Consider the following 26,756-nt stretch of genomic DNA (forward strand, 5'->3'; position numbering starts at 1 on the left):
TTGTTGAATCATGAGCAGAGCATCCTTTCGTATTTTCCTTCTGACTTAATCTGCTAAAACCATTACCCTTTTATCTCCTACCTTCACCACCACAAATGCCCGCACCTACTTGCTTATTAAATTTCCCAATAAGGAGGAAGAGAGGTTAAAAGTTGGTGGTAGGGTAAGAATATCGTCAAGGCACTTAGAGACCAGGCTCAAGAAAAAATGTAATGAATCAGGTATGGCTAATGAAAAACAAAAAAAAAGTTTTTAAAACCTAAAACAAAATTGTTCCAATTTCTGTCTCTCGTACCCACTATCCTAGACTAAAGAATTCCATTGCCAATTTCAGGGCTGACCTCTGGGTAGACCAATTACCTTGTCATTGTCCAAAGGGTCCTTCTGCACAAATGCCTGAACAAATTCTTCTGGGCCAATATAATTGAGCCTCTCCTGAAACACAAACCCAGCAGGTCAACAGTATTAAACAAAAGGAGAAGAAATGGTCTTTCCGTTCTGTCTACTGACTTTTAACACTACCCTCATTTTTTAATGTAGCTTGTGAAATAAGCCTTTACCCCTTAAAATTGTCATCATCTTCAAGGTCTGAGCAGAGGCAGTTTTCTGCTTGGGTCAGTGCTACACTAGAGAGTAAAAGGCTGAGCGAGTTATGGAAAAATTAACTAGAGGGGGAACATGAGGAAGGTCAATAAACTCTTTGCTCTTCAGTCTTGCTTAGTATTTATTTTAAAGTGAACTCCCAAAATATCAGAAATAGTCATATTCAAATGTCTAAACAAAACACGTTCCAGCTATTTCATAGATTATTTCCCATTTGGATTATTCTAACCCCTCCCTTGACATTACCGCTGACGAACACACTGTCTGGTTGTCAAAGCAAATCAGGTGTGGGTTATAAAAGACAAGGATGACAATGGCCTTACTAGCTCTATGTGAGTCAGCTGCTGGGCCAACGTGTAAGGGTCACTGCAGACAGTAATAATGTCCCTTTGTATGGACTGTGGCTTGGTCTTGAGAAGTGTGAGCCGATCTGTTGACGTGGAGCTGATTTTTGCCAGGACTTCCTCATACTGGCTGAGCGCGGCAAGTTTGCGGATTAGACATTGGATCATCTGCTGGACATTCTTCCTGTATGTCTGCCAGGAAACAAGCAAAGGATTACCTCCTTGCTCTGCTTGTCTGTTTTCACCACTACGCAAACTCAGAGACTCTGTACTTCAATGCTTTTACCTTCACGTTGGACAGCCACCTTGGTTGAGGGCAGTTAGAGGATTCAGCTTCGCTCTAACAGTTTAAAAGAGACACATACACATAAGGTGTCTTTTCAGATTTGTAAGACTTAGTTCTTTTCTCAGGCTGCTCTTGAGAGTACAATTCAAGTTGGGCCATGAAAACACAAGGATGATTTAGATGAGCTACTGAGGGAATCCAGTATAATAAGAACCACATATAACTAATGTTCTCTGGGCTGGCATAGGAATGTACCGGTTTTCTTTTAGTAGGTTAAAATGTGTTGATCTCAAGTCAGAGCATCCTTTTCCTAATTCTTTTTCTTTAGGGTCCCCGTCTAGATTTTTCTCCTTCTAGCATTCCCAATCTCATTAGTCTAAGGGTACAGACAGCTACTTAACAGAAATACACCATCACTTCCTACTCAGCCCCCAGCCACCTTCCTGACTTCCACATAGAACGTGAGTTACCACCAAAAAAAAGCAATGGATATTCCTTTTTGGTATCTGACTTCCAGTTGGTTCATGTCCATTTCTTTTGCATTCATGAGTCAGTGCTAATGTTCACCACCAAACTCTTCCACATGGCAATTCTACTCATAATGCTACTACCAGGTGACACCTTGTTTGTTACTACATCATGCTACCGCCACAATACTTAAGAGAAATTGGTTTTAAAGCAATGCGTGTATTATAGATAAATGTCAACCTCTTGACTTTTAAAATAGTTGTTAAGTCCAAGAAAGAGCTCCACAATCAACCAATTCCTAAGGTAGAGTTACATGTGTAAGTTAGGGTATTCTTTTATTCTTCCTTTTTCAGGCAAAAATTGCCAAACTAACACTTATCCTTCTGGGTAAACTGTGACACCTGTTATCAGAGGTTATCAGAGGCACACAGGCTGCTTCAATGCTAACGTGGTCCTTAGGTTAACAGCTCCAAAGGAGGACAGTCCTAGTGAATTTACAGATGAAAGCCCTATGTCCATGCTTTACTAACTAATCAGCTCCTTCTAAAAAGGTACCACAATATCATTTTCTGAGATTAATTATCTGAAAATTAAATGGCATCTTACCTACAAGTCTAAGAACCATCTTTTTTTACGGAAGTAATTTGGTTTACCAGAGCATATTATAAAACTTTAAATGAATAGATATTTGCATACTTAAGCCAAGGAAAATTAAAAATAGAAGGAAATGATCAATTCTCATATAGTCAAGGCAAAAAGGCACACACAACCTTCTTTCTTTTCTTTTTCTCTACTTGTCTGATGTATATTACTGAGTTCTTTAAACTGGTCCATTAGATGACCTTTTTCCCCTCTACATTCACAGACCACCCTGAAGTCACTAATGAGATACCTAAGTGTTTAAAAAATTGAGCCTTCAAGGAACCTATCTTCCACACAGCATTAAGGTTATCAGTTAAGAAGATGGTATCTATTTGGTAATATGGTTGTCACTCAAAGAAAATGCCTCTTTCTTTGGAATTCGAAGCAGTTAAGGCCAAATTGAGGGCTATTTTAAATCCCTCGCTGGGGGTGAGGAAAATGGGTGAGGAGGGTCAAAAGGTAGAAACTTGCAGGTATAAAATAAGTCAGTCATGGAGATGTAATGTACAAGATGGTGACTACAGTTAATAACATTGTATTGAATATTTGAAAGTTGCTGAGAGAGTAGATCTTAAAAGTTCTCATCACAAGAAAAAACTTTTGTTAATTATGTAACGTGACATGTTAACCAGACTTACTGTGGTGATCATTTTGCAATACACACAAATACTGAATCATTATGTTGTATACCTAAAACTAACAGAATGTTACATGTCAATTGTACCTCAATAAAAATAAATTAATAAAAATAAAATAAAACCTGCATCCCTTGCTTCTTCTACATTCATAGTCTTGAGTTACATAAAAATCGATGAACTTAAAATGGTTTCTTCAGTCTTCTGTCCCAAATGTCATAATAAATGCTCCCTGGGTGATTCTGACATGCAGCAAAGCCTGTCTGGTGAAAGACTCTTATTCTACACTTTAAAAAATGCTTTTTAGGGAAAGAGGTAGAGTAATGGATAGTGGAGGATTCAGCTAGTGAGCAAAACGCAGCAAAATATGGGAACATGTATGCAATAGGGTATAGGGGAAAAGCTATTCGAATAACAAAGAACGTGAGTGCGTGTGTGTGTGAGACAGAGAGAGGATATGTGTGTGACCTCTTTAAAAAGTTTGCTGCTGCCATTTGATTCCATTCGAGAAACCAAAGCTTCGTGTTGTTAAGCATGCTTTTTTACGGAATCATGGATTGCCAAGTACGTACTTATTCTTTTTTATAACTTCAAATGCCAGTGACAGTAATTACCTGGCAAATAAAGACAGAATAAAGACAGGCCCCGTAAGGAAGAGAAAATTGCACTGTACCCACTATAGTCATTTGTCATGTAATTGAATCATCAGTTTCATTTCGGGTTTCTTGCTGTCAAGTCCTAATAAACCTCTTCATTTTGGGCAAATCCTTAGGGGAGGGGGGTAACATATTAAGCCATACTATGTGGAACTGTCTGAGCAGATTCAGAAGAACTCAACTAAATTATATAGAGGACACACCTGGATCCACTGACTGCCAAAGAAAATCCCTAAAGTCCCAGGCAAGAAGCAGCAAGTCCCAACCCAAGTGCACACTCCTTCCCATGGAGGGAGATAACTTTTCAGCAGAGGGAAATATTTCTTTCCTATTCCAGTAACCGATTCGTTTGTTCACTCATTCGTTCATTCATTCAAACACTCCTGAGTGCCTATTAACTACCAGATACTGGGCTAGGAGTTAAGGATGCTATCTGAACAAAAGGAGCACAGCATGGAGTCTAGTGAGGAAAAACAAGTCATAAAGAAAGTAATTACTAATCACAGAGTGCTCTGAAGGGAAAGGGTGGTGAAAGCCAAGAATGGGGGATGCCCATGGCTGGGGAGGCCAGGGAAGGTGTCTGCAAGGAAAGACACTTAAGCACATGGCAGATAAGTGGCCTCCCAAGTACAGAACTGAGGAAAAGAGCATCCACCACAAAATTTTAGGGCTGAAAGGGACAGTACTACAGGGAGGTTACCTCTATGATTTAGAAATGAAGAAGGAGCAGAAACTTCAGGGGACTTGCCAAAGCACTCAAATCAACCACTGCCAAACGCGGACCCGATTCTGAACACTGTCTAGAAGTGACTAAAGGAATACAATCTCACTGGAAAACCCAACCTGATCATGGCAGGTGACATCTCTCCACTCAAGCCCTAGGTTTATCTTCTCATATCTTTTCACACTCAAAACCGTCTGAAGATCTCAGGTTTATCAAGGATTTGTTATTAACACAGGATGGCTGATAGGAAGCCCAGGCACAAGGCTATCTGGTCCCCATGCTTGGTTCCATCCAATTCTTGAGTGGCTTGATCCTGTTAAAAAGAGATCGGAACCAATCTGGCCAACACAGATAGAAGTGACCCCCCTCATGGACTCCCATGGCAAGAAGGACAAAAAGCCATCCATTTGGCATTGTATCTGAAAAAGATTTTTAAGGTGTTCCTTTTGGGAAAAACAAGTCGTCATTTCTACCTTTTAAAAAGGCAACAGAAGGAAGGGAAGCTGACTGCCACATCAAGTTAAGTACTGACACAGAACTTAACTGAAGTGAAGCACTGCCTGACTCGGAGCTCAGCCTCCACACAAGAAAAAGCCCTTATGATGCCACTAATCTTTTGAGCAGCTTGCCATAAACTTAGGTCACGGAGCCAGCATTGACCCTGTCAAGCAACACAATAGCTTCCCCTCTAAGAAAAGATTTACTACAAAACTGTGATGCTTAACTTTTGCCTTTGTGAGTGACGGACCTACCAATTCCTACCTTGCTAGAACCTGTTACACGCAAACTAGCAAAATGATTAGAATAGTCATAATTTGCAGAAGGACTCAGGGAACCACTCATTCAGGCTTGCAGAAGTAATGGCTCTCTTGAGCACCAGTGTTCAATATAATGTCATGGGGAAGTGTAAAAGGGTTAATTCCCTTTTCATGAAAACATAATGTGGGAAGCAAGTGAGTATTTTTCAAGTGCTAATCTTATATAATTTGTCTGATTTTTTTTAAAGTTAGGGGAAACAGTATTAAAATGTTTTTGCCAGAAGTAGACAGACTAGATAGGTATCTTGCTGCATGATCTTGACAGCACAGCCCTGAAAGAATGATTTCTCCAGGTAGGTTATTCATAATGGGAAAATGCATTTTAAGATGGATGAAACAAGACATCACAGCCTTTGCCAAATGCTTCATCTGCCTTTTTCTAACACTGTATCTGTGCCTAAGTACAGAAACTACAAAGATATCCTTGCCCAACAAGCCTCAAAACAGAGTAACAGCCTTCCAGGCCTGCTTCAAAGAGGATAACCTTGAATTTGTCACAGCTAGGTAGCTCAATTGAGGGAAGTGATACTTATGAAAGATTATCTAACAGACTTACTTTCCATCTCCATCTAAGTCTAGGTGCTAAGCCTTGAATCAACTTCCAAGCACAAGACTTGGATCCCTTTTTCTTTGTCTTCTCCACTCCTAAAGAATTACCTTTGCTAATTTATATATTAATCTTTTGGCCTCAGTTTTTTATCAAGGAGCATTTGTTATAAACACTATACAGAGCAGTTTCCATGATCTCATTCACAAAGTCCTTGCAGGAAATTTTTTTAAATTTTCATTTAATTTAATGCTTTGAAGGATTACTATGCTTTTTCTTTTCTGACAGTGAAAATTACATAACCAACTGTATTTCCCTTTTACCTGGAGCTTACAGTTAAAATACAGCAATCTTGTCCTACTCTACTGATTCTCAGTATTAGCACATTTGTTTTCTCCCTTCCATGATACAAACTCTCTATTTCTGATTTATTAATATATTACTTATTACCTGTTAATATATAAATATGTTATTTTACATGTATTAGTGTTTATATCTCCTAATGTGATATTTATAATCTAACTTGCTAGGTCAAATCTTTTTGGAAGGAAGAAAGTTATAAACAAAATAAAATGAAAACACACTTGCATCATGAAACCTGTGCTTGAGTTGACATGAACATACCCCCAGATTACTCACATAAAACTCTAGATCACATCCCTTTGAAGTGGGATTGTATAATCATCCCCCTTTGACACACCAAACAGACCAGTATGCTATGGAGAGGACCTGCCCAAAGGCAACAACAGAAAAGAAGCAGTAGAGACGCCAATGCATAATTTAGCACCACTTCTCACCAAGACCCTGCCTGGAAATTCGAGTAATTGTACTAAATTCAGGTTACCAACCTCCTCACCACTGGCTATTCGGTGAGCCAGATCTTTTAAGTTTCTCATCATTCTTTCATCCCGAAAATCATAAGGAAATGTTTCTGTCCATTCTGTCAGGAGTTGAAGAATTTTGGGTGCAATTTTTCTTATCTGATTCTAGGGAGAAAAAGCAAATCAAATTCAGTGATATCTATCAAATAAATAATTACAAACAGGGTTAATGGTAAACTTCTAGTGCAAAGTCTTTGGGGTTAAAGAAGACTCTTGTCCCCCCTTCCCAAGTCAATGTCAAGTGCTACCAACTTAAGGCAGGACGGAGGGATCTTCCATGGCACTAGATTTATATTCGTTCTTTATACCTTTCCAATTCCCTCTGCGTAGCCATGATACCATTTATGGACCTCAGCCTGGGGAGAAGCTATGGTTACTTAAGGAAACCAACTTCACAAAATCTAAGCCATAAAGCTACCAAACTTAATGGAAAAAAACGTTAAGTTCAAATAAGGTATCATTACCTTATCACCACTAGGATCACTTAGTCTCTGGTGCTCAACACATAAGTGGCAAACTTTGGCCATTAGCTCATACGGATGCATAAATAACCGAGAACTCAGTAGGAAGGTAAATATGTACGTTCTCTGTGGCAAGAGAAAAAAAAGTCATCATGGTTATATTCTCTCTGAAACTAGTATCTTTCCTATATATTATACATCATATAGCACTAAGTTCTCTTTAGCAAAGTTAAAATGCTACAGTTTCAAAAGTGATGCTTACTAGTAGTAAAACAACCTAAGATGGATTTCTCCTTTACTTTGTGATATATATTTTCCCTTAAACCATACTAAAAATAACAGAAGTACAGGGTAAGTTTAGCTACTAAATTATTCACAGTACAGTTTTACATCCATCCTCTGGGAGCCAGGATACCAGGACATATAACTCAGTCTAGTAAAGAAGAATGAAATTCAGCCCAGGGAGATCAATCTAACTTAAATATACCACCCGTACAGATTCTTGTTCTGTGTCCAAATATTATGGTAACTCAATGGAAACCAAAAAAATCACCCAACCCACATCAGCTCAAGAAATCTCCAGTGGGTCCAGTATGACACACTGGAGCATTTGTGTGCTTGTGTCAGAACATTCAAAGACAGACTTTCAAGTAATCTATTTACTTGCTCAAAGGCTAAGCAATTTGATAAAACATAATATCACACGATATACTTTTCTTTAACCACAATGTCTCCCCAGAAGCCAGTAATGAAGTAAAGCTTATTTGTTATAATACTTGCATACTCCCAATAAGAAGAAAAATTCCATGGGTTTTTCTCCCCCTTCGGTGCCTTTTGTAGCTCATAAACACTTACAGGGCTGAACAAGGGATGCCTTTTACTTTTGATTAGAAGTTTTCCCTGTGTGGCAACATATTTGAAAATGCTACGTAACAAACCTCACACACACACAGATAACTCAGTAAGAAACATTATGGTGAACTACAGTGGCAAGCACAAACTAGCCTCTACACACCAAGGTCATTATTATATTTATAAAATCATTCGAATCTAGCACTTGGATATTTTCATGAAATCTTTATCAACAAGCAGCTGTTGCATAACAGGGGCAGCCATAGCACAAGGGAAGGGGGAAGAAACATCACGTGCCCCAGAAATAGAAAACCTGGGTTTGAATGTTGATGCTGGGAGTGAGACCATGTGCAAATTCCTCAACATTCTGAATTTCAATTTCTTCCTCTCTAACCTCTTGGAATTGCTGTAAAGACTGAGAAAATGTAAACGAATTCCTTAAATTAGAAAGGATTATCCATACAAATGTCAGTTATCAAAGTAAAACATAAACAAGTGAGTCTGTCATCTGATGTCGAATCTATAAAGAATTGCATCTTGAATGTAATTCTTGTTCTCTTTTCTGTGAAGCTTCCCTGTGTAACTTCACTTTTCTCAGCATAGTTTTGGAAAACAAAAAGGCACTAACCATTCTAGGAGCATCTAATGTTCTCTGACATTTCTATTTAAGGACCAAGGTATGTGCATGAGTCAAACCTTACAGGTATTTCATTTAGATGGTCTCTGACTGACTACAATGTGATACCAACCCTGAAAGGAAAACTGATACACAGACATATCATAACCAGGTTCAATCTGATCTCAAAGCACTCAATAATCAATATGCAATTTCTTATTAGAAAAATTCTTAGTAACCCAGATAGAATTCTGCAGCATCTAGGGTCCCTGTCTATTCTATTGTAAATTCTGCTGGATACCGAGGACGTGTTGCAGGGGCACATGGATACCTACATCCGGATAGTAATCCACGTTAGGTACTAAGTGCTGGATGAGTGCTTCCAGAGATCCGGAGAGGAGGTTGTTGTCATGGTAATACAACCCTCCACAGCTGTCCTCCGCAGACTGATAGAGGTTTCGGTTGTAACCGCTGCTGTCAAACATTGCTGAAAAGGGAGGAGTTTGAGGCATGCTTTCCTAAAATGAATAAAAAAGGAAAAAACAGTGTCAGTAATATGCAAAAGAAAAGTAAACTTTAATAGGCATTAGGCTTTCATAATCACGAGGAAACAGGCAATTTTTAAAATAGGTTAGGTTCTGATACAATCTGAGAACCCATCAAGAAGCAAATTGCTCTTTGGATAACACATGTATGTATATTTTTGAGTACCGATGTCATCCAATAAAATACCATAAAACACTTGGATCAAAGGCTCCAATCTGGACTTAACTTCAAGTCTCTGGCTGCCGTGTTTAGATATCATTCCTTCACATTCGGTTATGAAGTCAGGGAGGGGAAGTGAGCTTTAAATTGCTTTAATCCCCTGAATCAAGTATTATCCTAAGGTGGAGATGTGTAGGCCTTGAAAGTTGGATGGGAAGAATTACATAACACTTAAGAAATAAATACCAGACTAGCATTGGGCATATGAGGAGATAACCAAAACAGAAGTTGAAAAAATGAAATTGTAAAAGAGGCCTAGAAGTAAAGTATATGTGTGTGTGTGTGTGTGTGTGTGTGTGTGTGTGTGTTTATAGACGCACGCGTATATCAAGAGATTTAATGCTGACTCCCCAGCTTTCACTGGAAGATCGGATGCTATTGATTTTCACCCCCTTTGTGTCAAATTCTTTTGGGGTGCAGAGCTCTATAAAGCTTCAGTTCTCAGTAAACACACAGCCTGAGCAAACACCTGATTTGGGGAGCAATGCCTTCATCCGTGTGCTCTGCAACTCACAAAGCCCTTGTCAGAGGATGCCTGGTAGAGGCCAAAGGCTATTAAGTTATTACTTGGATTCCTAGGGACAGAGTTCCCAGCCCCAAAAACAGACTCCAGTTCTGGCAGCATGTCTGGACAATGGAGGCAATTCAGGAGCTGCAGAGAGTGAGGGCTTCAGAGGCAAACGATGAGGGGAAGCCAAACTCCAGGGCTTGGACTGACAGGGACAGGGTGTGCAGAGGCTGCAGGAGGACACAACCTGGGCTAATCCCTCTTTTCAAGATGCTGAAAGATATCTGTATCCGAAAGGGGGAGGGGCGTGGGGCCTGTCTGAGGAGGCACATCCATTACTCCAAGTGCATCTGTTCTGGTTCCCACTAATGGGGGCCACAGCATCACAATGTGCGCGCATGCCTGGGCAGGGGGTGGCCAGGGGTGGGGTGCTGGGAAAAAACAACGTCCATTATAAGGTGACTTGGCAGGTGAAAGTGGCATTTAGGGAAAGAAGCATCAGGAAAGAGAAATAGAAAAAAAAAAAAGCTTCAGTATTTTGTGCTCTGTCCCATCCACAAACCAATGCTGAGGGAGAACATAAAAGGATCCAGCACAGAGAAGGAAAGACAAACATCATATGATATCACTTATATGTGGAATCTTAAAAAAATTATACAAATGAGTTTATTTACAAAACAGAAACAGACTCACAGACATAGAAAACAAAGCTTCGGGTTTACCACCAGGGAAAGCAGCAGCGGAGGCGGGGGCGATAAATTAGGAATTTGGGGTTAACAGATACACACTACTATATATAAAATAGATAAATAACAAGGACCTGCTCTATAGCACAGGGAATTATATACAATATTTTCTAATAACCTATAATGGAAAAGAATCCAAAGAAGAATACATATATGTATAACTGAAACATTTTGCTGTACACCTGAAACTAACACAATATTGTAAACCAACTATACTTCAAAAAATAGCTACAAGTGGGAAGAAAGTGAGGACTGAGAATCACTCTGTCTGGGGAGACTTGTCACTACCAGAGTCGTCATTGCCATCCCTCTCGCTTGGGCAGGACATGGTCATAATGGCCAAAGGAGCAGGAACTGAGGATGTAAATGTTAACACAAATGCTCCCCACTTAGTTGGTAAGACCTCACACATAGGAATCACGGTTAGATGAAGAACTCAATGTTAACATTTTATAAGGCAACGGACAAAGTATGTTTCTGTCCTCTTCAAATTGCCAGTTTTCTATGAGTATGTTTCATGTGCAATATCATCTTTGCAAATGGGTTGTCCCTGGTGGGAAGAAAAACAAGAGCCTGTCTACCTTTGCCCTGAGAAACTCAAAATGTCCTTAAACTGGGACACCAGGACCTGAGATGAGAAACATCTGAAAGTTACTTCTTCCAGCCTGGAAGGAACCTTCCCTCTCTGGATGTGGCTTTCCTGCCTCTGGCTTAAAAAAAGCTTTAGATGGTTAAAACCACACAATATCCTTGGTATCCAGGATGACAAGTGGAACTCACTCTATCCATGCCCTTGAAGTTGTTTTTCTTTTTTTTTTTCTGCCAAGAACCATGAATTTTCCTTGATCTCTCCACTTACTCAGTACTACCGAAACCGTCCTAATATTAAGTGCTTTGGGGAGAAGGTTGGCCAGGATTTGGGAATTTCAGAAAAATCAGAAAATGTTAAAAGTTCAAAAGGACCATAGAAATCAAATGGTCCAAGATGGAAAATAGATTTCATTTCACTTCCTAACGGCAATCAATCCAAAGTGGTTGCCAAAAGGCCGGATGAAGAGTGAGGATTCAAAGCCTGTAACTGGGTGGGGAATGTGTGCTAAGGGATTAGCAATGACCACAAAACAGTCACAGAAGAAGCCAAGGCCCAAGCGTCGTGACAATCAGGTCCACTCTCCTCTGTCCATCAGTTTGCAAACTGAGACCTTGGGCGGTGAGGTGAAGTGGCCAGGCTAGGACCACACAGCCACGTGGCTACAGCACCACGTGAGCCCCACGGCACTCCTCTGAATCTTGCACCCCTGCTGCCTTTGGTAGATTGACAGGAAGCACCAGCCACAAAATAGTCACAAGTCGGGCTTCCCTGGTGGCGCAGTGGTTGAGAGTCCGCCTGCCAATGCAGGGGACGCGGGATCGTGCCCCGGTCCGGGAAGAGCCCACGTGCCGCGGAGCGGCTGGGCCCGTGAGCCATGGCCGCTGAGCCTGCGCGTCCGGAGCCTGTGCTCCGCAATGGGAGAGGCCACAACAGTGAGAGGCCCGCGAACCGCAAAAAAAAATAGTCACAAGTCACTCAGAGTTCCCTTTCAAAGGATCGGCACCAAAAGCCACCAAATATTTGTACTTGTAATTATTTACTCCCATAAAGTGGACAAGGACCCAGATTTAATGAAGCCCTAATCTAGGGCTTAAGAGCTGTGAAAATTTTGGAAAGTCACTTACTCAGCCCCTGCCCCTAGGTATGTTTTTCATCTGGAAAATTATTTCCAATTTTGCTCACTCCTTCCGAAATTCTAGATGATAACAAAACTACCAATTTTCTTTATAGCGAAGTTAGAGCATTTTTAGAGCAATGGCAAAAGGTCTTTGTATTGTTCCTTGGAAATGTGTCACAGGATTTCTTTGAGGAGGCACAAAATATCAACAACAACAAAAAACCCCTCCAACCAGGCACCAAAAGAAAATACTACAAATAGCAATGGACACCAAACCGAGATAAGTTAATTGAGGTTATAGTTTATTATACTTAAAAATCAAATTTAAGAAGAGAATCTATCATAGGTTGTTTTCTGCCTTCTAATTAGCGCAAAGTCTGTTGCCAATCAGCTGATTGACCACAAACGCACTTGACTGTTGAACTTGCGTAGAGCAACAACCAATGGCTGAGATTTAAGTCACTCCAAGAGACCCAGCCCCTTAGTTACATGCACAAGGGTCCTATTTTCCCACCTTGCCATATACTGTCAACTCCTTAGGCCTCCACCTTCCTCAGTGTGCATCCTTATACTATGGGATCCTGTGTGCTGGAAAAGGTCTCCACAGTCCACAGCCCTTTACTTCTCTGATTCTTGCTCAAGGCCGCTCCCCTGAGAAATGCCTAGATGCACGGTGGGCAAGGCTCTGAGAATGTCAGCAGCTCCCGTCTGTGTAAGGTTTACTGCCCACAAATGCCTTTTTGGATATTATATCTACCTTGTTTGGCAGGGATCCTTACTCTGTTTGACTGCATAAGCACGGGTTCAGAAAAACTTCATTACTCAGCTGGGGTTACACATCGGATAAGGGACAAACAGGCAGGGTTTCAAACCTAGTCTTCAGATTCCAGGTTCAAAATTTATTACACTACATCATGTTATACTGCAAATGGTCTTCTTTGAACTTTTAATGTTTAACCATAAAATGAAAAGCCTGTCAGTCTGTCCCAAATTGCACGCTATTAGAAAAATTCACGTTTTACACGTTCTACATAAATCCTTGCCCCAAAGATGTACGAACGTCATTAATTACTCTTACTAAAAAGCAACACTATCAACAAAAGTATTTAAGCTACTGACCTTTGCAATCAAAGCATAGTGCTATCTAGACAGACTTCAGAAATTCTAATATACACTTCTTCATATTTTATTTTCTTTGAAATTGGGATGCACATAAATAGTTAAGTGATAAGAAAACCTGTTTAACTGTCTTTTTTTAGCAATATATAAAATAAAAGAGCATCTTACAATGGATGACATTTTAGATTCAACGAAATACAGTAATACTTGCTTGTACGTACTTTACAGATTTCCAGTAAAAAAGATCTGATGAGACAAATGACCAAAAGAGAGATCATGGATCACGGTACATGTAACTAATTTCTGGACAATCTCTAGCAAGTGGTCAGTCTAACCATTTTCCAGAAAGATCAACTGCCTTGTGTAATAGACACATTTGATAAACGAGGGGAAAGGTCAGCAGAATGGCACAGAGAGTACTGCTTGTGAAGTGGATTTTTAAGTGCCTAAGAAGATAAACATAGTAGATTTTTTTTTCCTCTCAAGTACCTTTCTTCTTATTACCCACATCAAGAACCACTGTTTGTTCAGCATGACTCAAATTTGACATCCAAGACTTTAGTTCTACCTGCTTCAGTTCTGGAATGAAAGAAAGTGAAGTTCAGAATATTAAATATTGGCTTGGTTCTTGTTTAAGAAAACAAATTCATAGAATATCCAAGTACTGCACATGAGAATCCAGAGAAGCATTTAGCCCCGGATGCTATTAACTCCAGAAACCATTTGCTAAAGCCTCCCTGGTGGAAGAAGGGCTAAGTGTAAGGCGGTTCCTACCCCACAGCTTCCATTTATTTTCTTTAATCTCAGTGTAGCTCTGACTTCTTATCTGCAGCAAATCTTCTCTTTACAGCTCACAATTACTATTTTCTGTCTGTTGGGTTCTGTAAACTCTCAATTTACTCTTCTCTACCCTTTCCAACATAATCTCAACACCAACTTCTCCACTGTCTGCCATCCTTCTTTAGCACAAATTTTGCCCAACCCAATATACCTGCTATGGGGACCTACTAATCAAAACTCTGGTTTAGGAAAAACTGACTATTTCCAAAATGAGAATATGTGACAGCATTAAGTACTGGCCTTAATTTGCTGTTAAGTCAAACTTCAAAGTAGCTAACTCCTTTGGAAAAAGTGAGATTTATATGAGACGCTTGAAAAAGCTGCTGACTCTATTCAAATCACTACCAGTAAGATAAGACAGAGGACAGGTTAATCTCACAAGCAATTCTCACCTTGCAAAATTTCATTTCCAGCCAGTTGCTGGAAACTCAGAATATATTGTTTGGCCAGTAGCTCTTAACTTTTTAGGAAAAGATCACAACTTCTCCACACACTGCCCCCAGAGAAATCGACCAACAGGTTTGTATATACTTTCAGGGAGTTCAGACTCCAGATTAGGAAGCACATGTGCTGGCCTGTACAGAACCTGGATCGTATTTATCTACTTCCTCAAAGAAAGAGAACATAGTGGTTCTGAAGGGAACCTTGTTTTAACAAGGTTAAAGGTTGAAGACTGGCTCCTTAGAAATCAACCAATACATGTAAATATTTTCTAGTAGTACTGATCCAATGGCGTTGAAGAGAATGAAAAAGACACTTCTTTCGGTTTGCATAGAGATATTTAAATAGCTCCCCCACACACACATTGAGGGAGCACTTTGGGATAAGGGGGAGGCAATGAGACAATGGGAAACAGATTTTGGTTTTAAAAACAATGACCCAGGGCTTCCCTGGTGGCGCAGGGGTTGAGACTCCGCCTGCTGATGCAGGGGACACGGGTTCGTGCCCCGGTCCAGTGTCCCACATGCAGCGGAGCGGCTGGGCCCCTGAGCCATGACTGCTGAGCCTGCGCGTCCGGAGCCTGTGCTCCGCAGCGGGAGAGGCCACAACAGTGAGAGGCCCGCGTACTGTTAAAAAAAAAAACCCAAAAACAAACAAACAAAAAAACAATGACCCAGGCTAAAAGAAAGCTCTGAGCTGCCAAAATTAGCATACAGATTACAGGTTCTTCTGGAAAACTTCCCAAGAGGAAGTAAAAGATACCCAACCCACGTATACAAGATGAATGCTCTTTCTTATATTTAATTTGGGAAGCTGAAAAGTTGGTTGACAGACAAGATATCTTACCGGGGCAGCTAATTCAGTCACAAAGATATATCATGTCCTTCCAAGGACCCTGCAAAAGTTCAGCATGACATTGATCCAGCAGCAAGGAAGCAAGCTCTAGGTGATTTAAGGGATGAATGGATTTGAAAGGCATGCCTAATGGTTTCAAACCAACTAAAGCACCAGATGAAAAGCTGCCTTTTTTGAAACAACAGACTGTGTTTGAATTAGTGACTGCTTTTGCACAAGGTTATTTACGAGGAGGCAGGTGCATCAGTCTAAGGTGGTTTCAGGTGACAATTCCAATTGGAAGAGGGCCAGGAAAAGATGGGTGTGGGAACTAAATCAAAAGCCATCCTTCAACAACTGCTTTAGGTGTTTGGTAAATCTCTGCCAGGATGTCAAGTCAGCATTTCCTTTACACTCAGGAGAATGAGATAGCAAAGGTAGGAGTCCAAGATAAAAAAGGTTTATTTCAGCCCCTATTTCATCACAGAGCACCTCAGTGAAATATTTAATAAATCCAATGTCTTTATATTGATCGCTATCCTTTCGCTTCTGTTCAAATGCTGGGCATGTGTCCAAACGAGGTAAAGGAAGCCCTCCCTATCACAGTTGAACTTTGAGAGCATATTTGTTTAGGGAGGAGAGGCTTAATTTAAGATCCGGCAATGACTGGTTCCCAAATTCCCATCTAAATTCCAAAGGAACTTTGCACCTTGGTGAGATGCAGCCTCTTCCTTTTTTCATTTAAGGCTCCAGAGATCGGAATGAGAAAGAGTTCACATATTTCAACTTTACTCCAGCTGGGATCTCAAGTACTTTTAGCCTCCTTTTGGCACGGCTGGATCTCAGAATACAAGTGCTGACTGTACGCTCAGAGGGTGTTTCTCTAACTATGGATTCAAGTTAGGGGAAAGTAAAAGTCAAGTCTCCCACACTGTATAAAACATGCTTATTTTGAGCTTGAAAAAAGTCTCAAAGATTATCTTCTCATTTCTTTCTAGCAGCATCTCTGGACACTAGAAATACTACACCTCTGCTAACCTCCTTGAAAAAAGAGGTATTGTGTTGAGATTACAAACAAAACAGAGTAGACGACTCAGAATCAACTCACTTCTTTGGCATGTGAACAAAAAGTAAGTAACTCCCAGATAAGTACATTCTTTGGAACTGAGCCCCAAATGCTTTGTAGATTTCATGGTCAAGGGGAAATAATCAGTATTTTTGAGGAAAGAAGGTCCTATTTCTCTCTACAATGATGGAATGGTGGTATTTCCTGATTTATTATAGGATTCCACATTAAAAAATGAATGTGCATTTTGCTTGATTTGTCCTAGATGCTACTTAAATTTTTCTTCACTAATTCCTAATTAATGGAGGAAAGGGATTCTGACTCAAATAATTACCATCTTTGGTTTCCCTGAAAGAAAAACAAAGCTAAAATTTGTCATCTTTTGTCTTGGGAATATCTTGTCAGCAGTTTATTAAGACACAAAACAACAATTCAGTACGTGGCAACTACAAGTGGGCCTGGAGAATCATTTAAAACTTTTCTATGAGATAAATCTTTACTAATTTTTTTTTGTAGGAACTGATCACAGCACATGTTGACATTCTTCCTGCAATGTTTTTAATCGTCTACAACTGCCATGCAGTTCCTGAGCTTAACAGTAGATGGCTCCACGTGCCTTGTCTTTGAAAGGATTAGTGCTTTCTAGCAGTAACAGTAGGTGCTGGTTTAAAAAATTCAAAGGATAATTAGAGTTCTGGGGGAAAAATTTGAGAAATTGGTGTTTGGGATCGTGGAATATTATTGAACTTTGGAAAGTGGCATTGCTCATGATATACAGTTGAAAACATATAAAGCCAGTCTATGTCTGGGTGCCTGTCTTGGGTGCCTATGATGAGAATTAATTGTCATTTTCCCAGAGGAATAAAAGTGATCTTCTGGAAAATCAGAATCATCGTTATCTAATTAAGTGTTGTCAAAAAAGAACCTTCTGGAATATTGGAAATGTTCCTCTTCTGTCCAATACAGCAGCCATTCACCACACGTAGCTATTATCGAACACTTAAATGGGGCTAGGGCAATTTTTGTTTCTTTAATTTAGTTAAACTTAAGTTCATATATCCCCAGGTGGCTATTTACTGAACAGCACGGGCCATTACCTTGAACAGCACAGATATAAGTAATTGAATCATTTATACATGATAGATCTCAAGCTAAATTATAGAATACCAAATGGGGAGCATCCTTTACTAAAACGGTTTATGTTTCTAAACCCCATTCACCTCAGCATACTTAGTGAGGACATTCAGTAAACAAGTAGAATTTTCTATTTACAATTTATTGTGGAACATGGTTACCGGGATAATTTTATTTTTTTGGCTGCAAGTTCTTGAAAAATTACCCTTATCCCACACCCCCCTCCATTCTTCCCTTTTAGATAAATAGAAGGATACTAGCATTCTATAAAGTGCTTTCCTTTCTTACAAGACTAATTTGTACTTTCCCTGTGTTAAACTCATTTTCATACCAGGGCTTCCTAATAAAATTTGAATCAATTGAATGACTTCCAGATATAAATGTACCTTGACATGAAATTATAAACACACAAACCTAAGAAAAAATGATTGGTCAAAAGACTGGTTTTAAAATGACAAAATAGTAACACTGACTTAAAAAGTCCAAAAAATTTTCCTGACTCAAACTTCTTGAAAATAGCATTTTTAAATACACTTGTAGGAGAAAAACAAGAGCAAAAAACAGCTTAAGCAGATAATAAATCTCTACATAATTTTCACCAATAAGAAGAAATTTCACTCTCCTCTCTTCATTTCCACACACCAAGTAGCTGAACATCTAACTGCAGACCATTCTTCAGCCTTCATTGTTCCACAGCTAATAAAGGGTGCAAATGAACGAGGTGATAGTACAGCAAGATAAATCAGTTAACACAGACCTAAAAGAGACTCACAAATCATCTAGTTCAACACCTTGTCAATTTCACAGATCCTGCAGGTATAGGGAGAAAGTAAGTGACTTGTTAGGGCTCCAGATTGATTAGAACCCTAGGCTCTATTCCCAAGGCAGAAATCTGCCCACAGCGCTAGGCTACATCTGTCATCCTAGGATAATCAAGGGTTGCACAAATCTAATTTTTATAGATTTAACTGGAAAACCAAAAAGGACAACTAAAGGGGGGGTAACACCTGTATTCAACCACTAAAGACAAAATTCCCATCAATCTTAAGCAGTATTTTCAACAGTACAATTTGTCTCTTTAAGACCTTACAAGATGTTATAATGGTTGTTCCATTTATTATTTGTGGCACCAGAATCAAGATTCTAAGTCCCTGCTTCAGGGATTCCAGATTCTTCTCCCAAGTAAGGGAGGATACCCTAATTTTCTCATCTCCTGTCCATGCAGGTACTCTCTTTGGAGTCATACCAAATGCTCCTCCGAAGTCTAATTCTTCCAGGCCACCTCTGGAGATTGATCCCACCACTTCCGGTGCCATATTAGGTAACTTACCAACATAAACAGTCACCTAGTTTTGCCCCTTCAATTTTCTTACTTTTTCCTAGATAGGTGTTATTCAATTGATTTTTTTTTTTTTTGGTCTATTGTAGTTTATTGGCCAGTAGTTAGACTGTAAGAATGTAATGTTAGTAATAATATAAGAAATGTGAATGATTATGATAAATAATAAAAATTTAAAATATTTAACAATATATGCCTAAGAATAACTTAAATTAAAAAAACAATAAATATAAATAGTTTATGGTGATTTTCAGTTCCAAAAGACAGAATGATCTCAGGAATCAGATTAAATGTCTAATGGAGCATATAAAATGGAGCAAGACTGAAAATGCACCAGGGGAGAAATCAATTCGAAGAATTTAACACTCCATTAGACCACTGAAAAGTACTACACTTAGTAGCCAGAAATATTGCCACCTCTAGGAAGACAAAGGATTGACCCACATGTCGTGGAAGAATGCCAACAAGACACTTGTTAATCAGTAGCCGATCTTCTCCACTTCTCCAGAAAACCTGCTTGAAAGGCATAACAGAGCGGCGCTTGTGAACCCTGACTTCTGTCAAGTGCCCTAGGTCCTCCTTGGCCCAACAACTGCCCCCCCCATAAACTAACCATTAATGATAGGACCTAAAAAGCTGCCACACTTTTTAATCTGCTATGAAAATCTCGACAGCCAAGACTTTTTCTTTCATTTTAGAAGTCAATTCTACATTTGCTCTAAACCTCACCTGACTAGTTGTTTTCCTTCCAAATCTCCAATCAGGCATATACTCTGGTTAACTGTAACCTCCTTGTTTCTTAGCACAGGCTTATCACCATGGTCCATGTTTTAAACTAAGACACAGCTATCACATGCCAAGCTCTAGCTACTGTTTTCGGGAGGAAAGAAAAATTATTCACCCCATCTGAGTCTGACTGTACCAGACATTATTCAAGAGTGCAAAACCCTGATCCCTGAACTCTTCCCTTTACGCACTCAGTTCAGAGACCCTCCCTCGGCCATTAGAGATCATCCAGGGCTAAATATAGATCTACTGCACACCAGCGGTCCCTGGCCATCGTCACATGGTGCTGCTGACGAACTCCTTGGAGACGCCTTCTGCCCAAACATACATACACAAATTTCTGTGCATATTCATCCATACACACTATACCCACCGAATTCGTCGGCGAAGACGGACACATCTACATTCAGAAGAGAAAGTGGCTCCCTAGAGCTCCCCTCCTGCGGTTTACTACACTTGTGCCGCCCTCCGCACTGTCAGAGGACCTAGCTACGCTGCTTTCGCCTGAGCTGCGCGGATCAGGTTGGGGTAAGGTGGGAATCAATACTCCAGTGGATCCCAGACAGACACACACACTTACACTCCAGCCCCCCTGTTCCGCCCTGTTCAGCTTGTACAGCACTGAAGTTGTTTCCACGGTTCCCCTAGAGAGAGGAGCCTCCCCCCGCTAGCGGAGGCTCCCAGGTACCCACAGTTCACGTTATTATCGCCCGGCCAGGTGACCCGAGACAACTCACCTGAGCTCAGGGCAACAGCAAGGCGACACGTTGTGTCCCAAGTTACCAGCTGAACGGAGAAAGGAAAGAATATCACCTCGTCAGTGGCGAGCACGTGACCTCTGTTCCCTTGTCTCTTTCTGAGAGTCAGACCTTAGATTATAAGGCTCCGTCACCAAAAATAAGCAGGACCCCAACTGCCCACCCCCCCACACACACTCACGAAAACTAGCCAAGAAGTAGAAGGAAACAACCTAGCTGTGCACAGGAAGGGAAGAAAGGTTGAAGAAAGGATGAAAGCGACCAGAACTCAGACAAATCCTCAAAAACTGTACCAAGATCTCGAGACAGAAGGCCTGGCTGCGGGATCGGGGCGAGAGAAGCAAAGCAAAACCCAAGCCTGTCCCCGCCCGGGCCCCAGTAGCTGGGGCCCGCACCTGCTGGCACCGTGTCCGCTCCCGGGGCGGCCCCAGACGCCCTCGGCGGCCTGGCAGGAGGACTCCCCACTTCCCCCGCTTTTGCGGGACGCTCTGCACCAGCAAGCGCTCGCTGGCCAGAATCTCCCGCCGCCTCCAGGGGCACTGGCAGCCGGGGCGCAGTCAGAGATCAGACTGCTCCGCGCGCAGCTCCCGGGCCGCCTGGGAGAGCGCAGCGCGCAGCAGGGTGGCGCGTTCCCGCTGCCGGGCTCCGGTTTCTCCCGTGAGAACTGGTGACCAGGGAACAACCCACCGGCAGATGGACCCGGGGTCCTCGGCTTCCCAGCTGTTTTCCGCGTGCCCACCAACGCAACCAAAGTATAGGAAGCAAAAGAGCGCAAAAAATTCCGCCCAACCAGTCGGGTGCCTTGTTTATACTGAAACTACTGCCACCGCCGCCGCCGCCGCCGCCGCCACCGCCGCGCACACCCCCTTCTCTTCGAGTGCCCGCCCCCGCCGCCAGCCCCGCCCCCCGCCGGCCCCCGCAGACCAATCACGGCGCAGCTCACCGCCCACTCTGCCACCGCCCCCGGCGCCCGCGGCCAGCCCACGCGTCCCCGGGGGCCCGGGACTCCAGTGGCGCGGCTACCGATTGTCCTCCCACGCTGCGGAGGCCGGAGGAGCCCGGCGCAGGCGTGTTTAACTACGCTGGTTCGGCTCGCTCGGACTGCGTGCGTTCCCTCCTGAGGGCACCTGCCGGGGGCTGTTTGTGCAGTCATGTGTATGCTTGTGTGTGTTCGTTTACCTGTGTGCTACCTGTAAATACCGGCCCGACCTGTTATACAGTATCTATTATAATTATGAGCTAGAGGTTACTGTCCCTCTAATTTTCAGAAGAGAGCTGAGGGAAACCACAAGAACATTCGCTCAGCAAATATTTACAGAAAGCCTGAGTGCTAGGCTTTGTGCCAAACGCTGGGGGCACACTCCAGGCTGGTCCCTGCCATTAGGAAGCCTTACAGTTAAGTGATGGACAAACGTTAAGCAAATGGTCACCCAAACAAAATGTAAAATTGTGGCTGTTACAAGTTCCACAAAGAAAGGAAAATTGCTGTGAAATATGTTTCTGGAGGCAAAGAGGGGAGGTCTGACCTCGGTAAAGTCTGTGCTGTCATGGTAACCGCATGCTCTATCATTGGATACTTGATAACTATTTCAGGAAAAACGGTAAAACTATTTTTCTAATAAAAATTTGTACGAATAAAAAGAGGCTGGGGACTTCCCTGGTGGCGCAGTGGTTGAAAGCCCGCCTGCCGATGCAGGGGACACGGGTTCCTGCCCCGGTCCGGGAAGATCCCACATGCCGCGGAGCGGCTGGGCCCTGAGCCATGGCCGCTGAGCCTGCGCGTCCGGAGCCTGTGCTCCGCAACGGGAGAGGCCACAGCAGTGAGAGGCCCGCGTACCGCAAAAAAAAAAAAAAAAAAAAGAGGCTGGAGGGAAGAAACGATGAAAACAAATAAGGGAAGGAAGAGACGCAAGGAAAGAACAAAATCTTAAATCATCAAGAGCCTCTCTTGCCTGCCATGTGACCTTGAGTAAGTAAAGTAGCTTTTCTGAGCTTCAGTTTTCCCATGTGTAAAACAACACTCTTCATACCTATCCTATAGGGCTATAATTAGGATTACTGAGATAGAGGAACTCTTTTTGTCCCTGCTCCATCTTCCCTCCCGCCTCCTCCTTGCTGGGTTGGAAACAGCATGAAGTTCACCTTGCCTATTAGCTGATTCCTCCCCTTATTTTCTTCATCTGTACCTCCTCTCACTTCTCTTTGCCTAATTATACTCCCTCCTTCTCTTCTGTAAATGAGTCTCCTGTGACTCCGGTGTCTACTCTCACCTATCTGAGCTTCTCTGCAGTTTGAAGAAGGAGCCCTAAGACCAAGAAGGCTTGGCGGATCCAGCTGTTCAGAGTAAAGCACCAAGGCTTGGGTGGCCCGGCCCAGCCCAGCTGTTGTGGTTGTGCTGGTTGGCTAGTCTTTCAAGCTCAGTTTTCCACCCTGGTTCTGCAACAAACAAGCCATATGAGGTTGGGCAAGTCATTGACAATCTTGAGGTTCCTGGTCCTGTAGCAATAAATTAAGACTTGGAGTAAATCATGATTTCTTAATGGAAATATTTGACATATCCTTTGTAACCTCCGGTTACACCCACCAGCCCAGAAGATTTTGCCCAGTTTTACATTCTGAAGTTTTTTTTCCCACCAAAACAAAAGATGTTTATTTATTTCTCAAAAATATAAAATGGATACCGTGAGACTGTTCATTCAATGCTTTACCAAACCACATTCCTGCTCCGCATTCTGGCCAATCCCCCAGGACCCCTTCCATCTCCCTATATGAGAGATAATATATACGGAGACAGCTCCAGAGTTAGGTGGCTCAAACCCTAACTCTGTCTCTATCACTTAGCCAGCGATCAAACCTTAGAAAACACATGGACAGATTCTGGGCCCCCATTTACTCATCTGAGAAACAGCAGTCATGGTTTAGAAAAGCAAATTCTTCACAGAAGAAGATTAAAAGAGATAATACACAAAATGAGTTTGGAACAGTGTCCCTTAGAGAAGCCTTCCCTGACCTTCCTACTTAACAACTGCAATCTCATCATCCCCACTCCATCTTGTCATTCCCTTCCCTGCTGTGTTGTTTCCTCCATAGGCCTTATACCACCATTTAACATACTGTCTATTTTACTGATCATTCCCTCCCTCTCCTCACTGGAATATAAGCTCCGGAAGAGCCGGGTCTGTTGTTGTCATTGTAGTTGTTGTCTTCCTGCTGTATTTTCAACGTCTAGAACGGTGTCTCACACACAATAAACATTCAATATAAGTACGTGTTGGTTGGATTTCTTAATTAATTAATGCCTAGCACGTGGTAAGCACTCAGTAAATAATAGCTGTTATGAGTATGTATTAAGTATTCTCTATCATGAAAATATATTCTGTCCATTCTTTACTTCTCATAGTTTCTTTCTGGTCTTTTGACTCCATTGGCTCAACGCTTGTCTCTGTAAATCTTGGTAAGCTCAGTAATACTGGTCAAATTGATGCAAATAAACCCCTGCTGAGTAAGACCTTACTCCAGTAATAAAAATAGCCACTTGTATTGAGCTTCTGCTATGTGGCCGGCTTTGTGCTGAACATTATTTTTCTTCTCCTTTCCTCTTGGACCTGAGGTTCACAAAATTAGAACAATTGTCATGACTGATCCATGTTCTTCCTTTTATTTCACTTTCTTTCATTTCCCATCTAAGATCCTTTTCACCACCCCAAAGGCACTTACTCCTTCACACTATTTAGTGTGAGTTTTTCGATCCACCTTTCATGAACAATGGCGTATTGTTTTATGTGAGCATAAGAGTATACTTATCTAAATGTTATTGTGCAATCTGTCTCATTCTGTTTCTCACTGTTTTCTCTCCAACTTTTGATTTTGATCATCCACCCATGTTGACATATATTGATGTTGTTCACTCCGTTCACTCACTGTTGAGTATTTCACCATATTTGTGTTACGGTTTTTGCTTACATGTTCTTTCATCCTCACTAAAACTCTGAGATATAGGTACTGTTTTCTCCATTTCTGAGATAAGGGAATAAGGCTTAGGAAGGTAAATAACTGCCAAGGCCATTCAGCTGGAGAAGCCATGAATTAAACCCGTATCTCTCTGATTCCAATGTTCCCATCTTCTCACTCTACAAAATGGATTTAATTACTGTAAGATTTTTGAAATAATGTCTGAAAAATATCCTCTACCTCTTGGTCATTTTATATGTCCAGGATATTGCTGTTAAAACTAGTAGATATGTGTATTTAAATTAAACCAGAGTGGGGCTTCCCTGGTGGCGCAGTGGTTGAGAGTCCGCCTGCCGATGCAGGGGACACGGGTTTGTGTCCCGGTCTGGAAAGATCCCACATGCCGCAGAGCGGCTGGGCCCGTGAGCCATGGCCGCTGAGCCTGCGCGTCCGGAGCCTGTGCTCCGCAACGGGAGAGGCCACACAGTGAGAGGCCCACATACCGCAAAAAAAAAAATAAAAATAAAAATAAAAATTAAACCAGAGTCTTTTCATTGCTGTTAAAACTAGTAGATATATGTATTTAAACCAGAGATCAGTTCTTGTCATTGCAAAGCAGCATTTATTATGTCTCAGATGCAAGTTTAACATTATTTGTGATTTATGATCTTAAGACACAAGAACTTTATTTTTTTTTTAAAGAGATTGTTGTAGACTTTTTTTTAAAGGTCAGTGTGAACTTTTTAATTTAATTAATTAATTTATTTATTTATTGGCTGCATTGGGTCTTCATTGCTGCTCATGGGCTTTTTTCTCTAGTTGCTGCAAGCGGGGGCTACTCTTCGCTGCGGTGGGCGGGCTTCTCATTGCGGTGGCTTCTCCTGCTGGGAGTTTGGGCTCCAGGGTGCATGGGCTTAGTAGTTGTGGAGTGCCAGCTCAGCAGTTGAAGACACAAGAACTTTAAGTGAAAATCTCACAAAGCATAATGGCCTTCAAAGTTTTAAAAATTGTCCTATCAAAGAGGAATGAGGCTCCAGAACACCAGATAGGACTAAAGAGGGAAAAGTATAAGGGAATGGATCAAGGCTTCAGGGTAAGAAAAACATTAACGATGCTCCAAGTTGAATAGCAGCTTTTTCTCGTATTGAATTCCTTCTCTCTGGATCATAAAGGGCCTTGTGAAATGGCCAAGTAACTCTCCAAAACACTTCCATGTATTCTCTTTCATTTAGTTTCTAGTGTCACTCTGAAATATGAAGATGAAGAGTCCAAGGATACTGAATCTTAGCCCCAGTTTATAAATGGCAGGAAATGAAGGCATTGGTCACACTAGTTACCAACAGCCAATCTAGACCGCAGCCTCAAACTTCTCACTTTCTAAGCCAAGGAAGACAAACCCATTTTTTATAAGTATGATGTATATTGCCTCTTGTGTATTTCAATAAAAGATCACAAGAATTTCATAAAGCAAAAACGTGAAGAATGATCAGATGCAATTTTGAGAAAATCATTGAACAATTCCTAAGCAAGGTATGTGAATATAACTTTGTAGCTGGTTAACTTGCCCTTTAGCATCTCTGAACTAATCACAGCTTCTCTGGAACACACAAACCCAATTATTTTTTTTAAACAGGTAAGAAATAAACCCTCTAATACCTAAGTACTGCACAGATACCAAATTATTTATTTTATGTAAAAGAAAGAAAAAAGCAATTGCTTTTGCACAGAGAATAGATTTAAAGGAAGAGAAAGAAAAAAAAATACATGATTCTCCCCCCAGCCCCACCTCTTTCACAGAGGAGGAGGAAATATTGTAATGGTGTGGCCAGGTAGAGACAAAGATATTTTGGAGCCAGAGGTCTCATTTCTTGGGATCTGGGTTCCATTTCTAGGGATCCTCTCTCTTTGGACTCTCTCTCCCACATGGCTGCAATGGTATGATGGGGTGTTAGGTCAGTTAGACCAGCCTGGCTCTAGACCTTAGAGAAAACCCCTTATATTACCTGGCTTTTTAGCATGCTTTGGTTTCATACCCTCTTCCTCATTCTAGTAAAAGGGATTCTGCCCATGGGCCAACCTAGCTTATGAGGAGGCCATGTTGGAATTTCATAGTAATAAAGCATGTACGCGTTTGACATTGGCCTCTATTCATACCTTTCCCTGGAACTTGAAAGAAGGATGATGAACGACAGACGTGAAAATTTAGATATTCAAGATTCTGAGTCCC

The 26,756-nt window shown here is 41.5% G+C and overlaps 1 protein-coding gene across 11 annotated transcripts in view; it reads right to left on the reverse strand.

Moving 5' to 3' along the window:
- The window catches only part of RASGEF1B (RasGEF domain family member 1B), a 34,582-nt gene extending 13,192 nt beyond the window's left edge, over window positions 1-21,390 (reverse strand). Inside the window, exons 1-10 of one of the 11 annotated variants that reach the window (XM_027087445.1) lie at window positions 21,266-21,386; window positions 20,558-20,606; window positions 18,295-18,391; window positions 13,870-13,959; window positions 8,869-9,051; window positions 7,069-7,191; window positions 6,572-6,709; window positions 1,234-1,287; window positions 927-1,139; window positions 361-435 (exon numbers count right to left, since the gene is read on the reverse strand). In XM_027087445.1, the coding sequence (XP_026943246.1) occupies window positions 361-435; window positions 927-1,139; window positions 1,234-1,287; window positions 6,572-6,709; window positions 7,069-7,191; window positions 8,869-9,051; window positions 13,870-13,914 (831 nt within the window). In that variant the 5' untranslated portion in view covers window positions 13,915-13,959; window positions 18,295-18,391; window positions 20,558-20,606; window positions 21,266-21,386. Of the gene's footprint in view, window positions 1-360; window positions 436-926; window positions 1,140-1,233; window positions 1,288-6,571; window positions 6,710-7,068; window positions 7,192-8,122; window positions 8,333-8,868; window positions 9,052-13,869; window positions 15,103-18,294; window positions 18,392-20,557; window positions 20,607-20,973 lie in introns of those variants that run through there. The other 10 variants (XM_027087444.1, XM_027087448.1, XM_027087452.1 and 7 more) reach the window with 10 other exon arrangements.
- Window positions 21,391-26,756: the final 5,366 nt, after the last annotated feature.

The sequence above is a fragment of the Aethalodelphis obliquidens genome, unplaced genomic scaffold, assembly GCF_003676395.1.
Source record: "Aethalodelphis obliquidens isolate GAN/ISIS:26980383/991018 unplaced genomic scaffold, ASM367639v1 scaffold59, whole genome shotgun sequence".
Taxonomy (NCBI): Eukaryota; Metazoa; Chordata; class Mammalia; order Artiodactyla; family Delphinidae; genus Aethalodelphis; species Aethalodelphis obliquidens.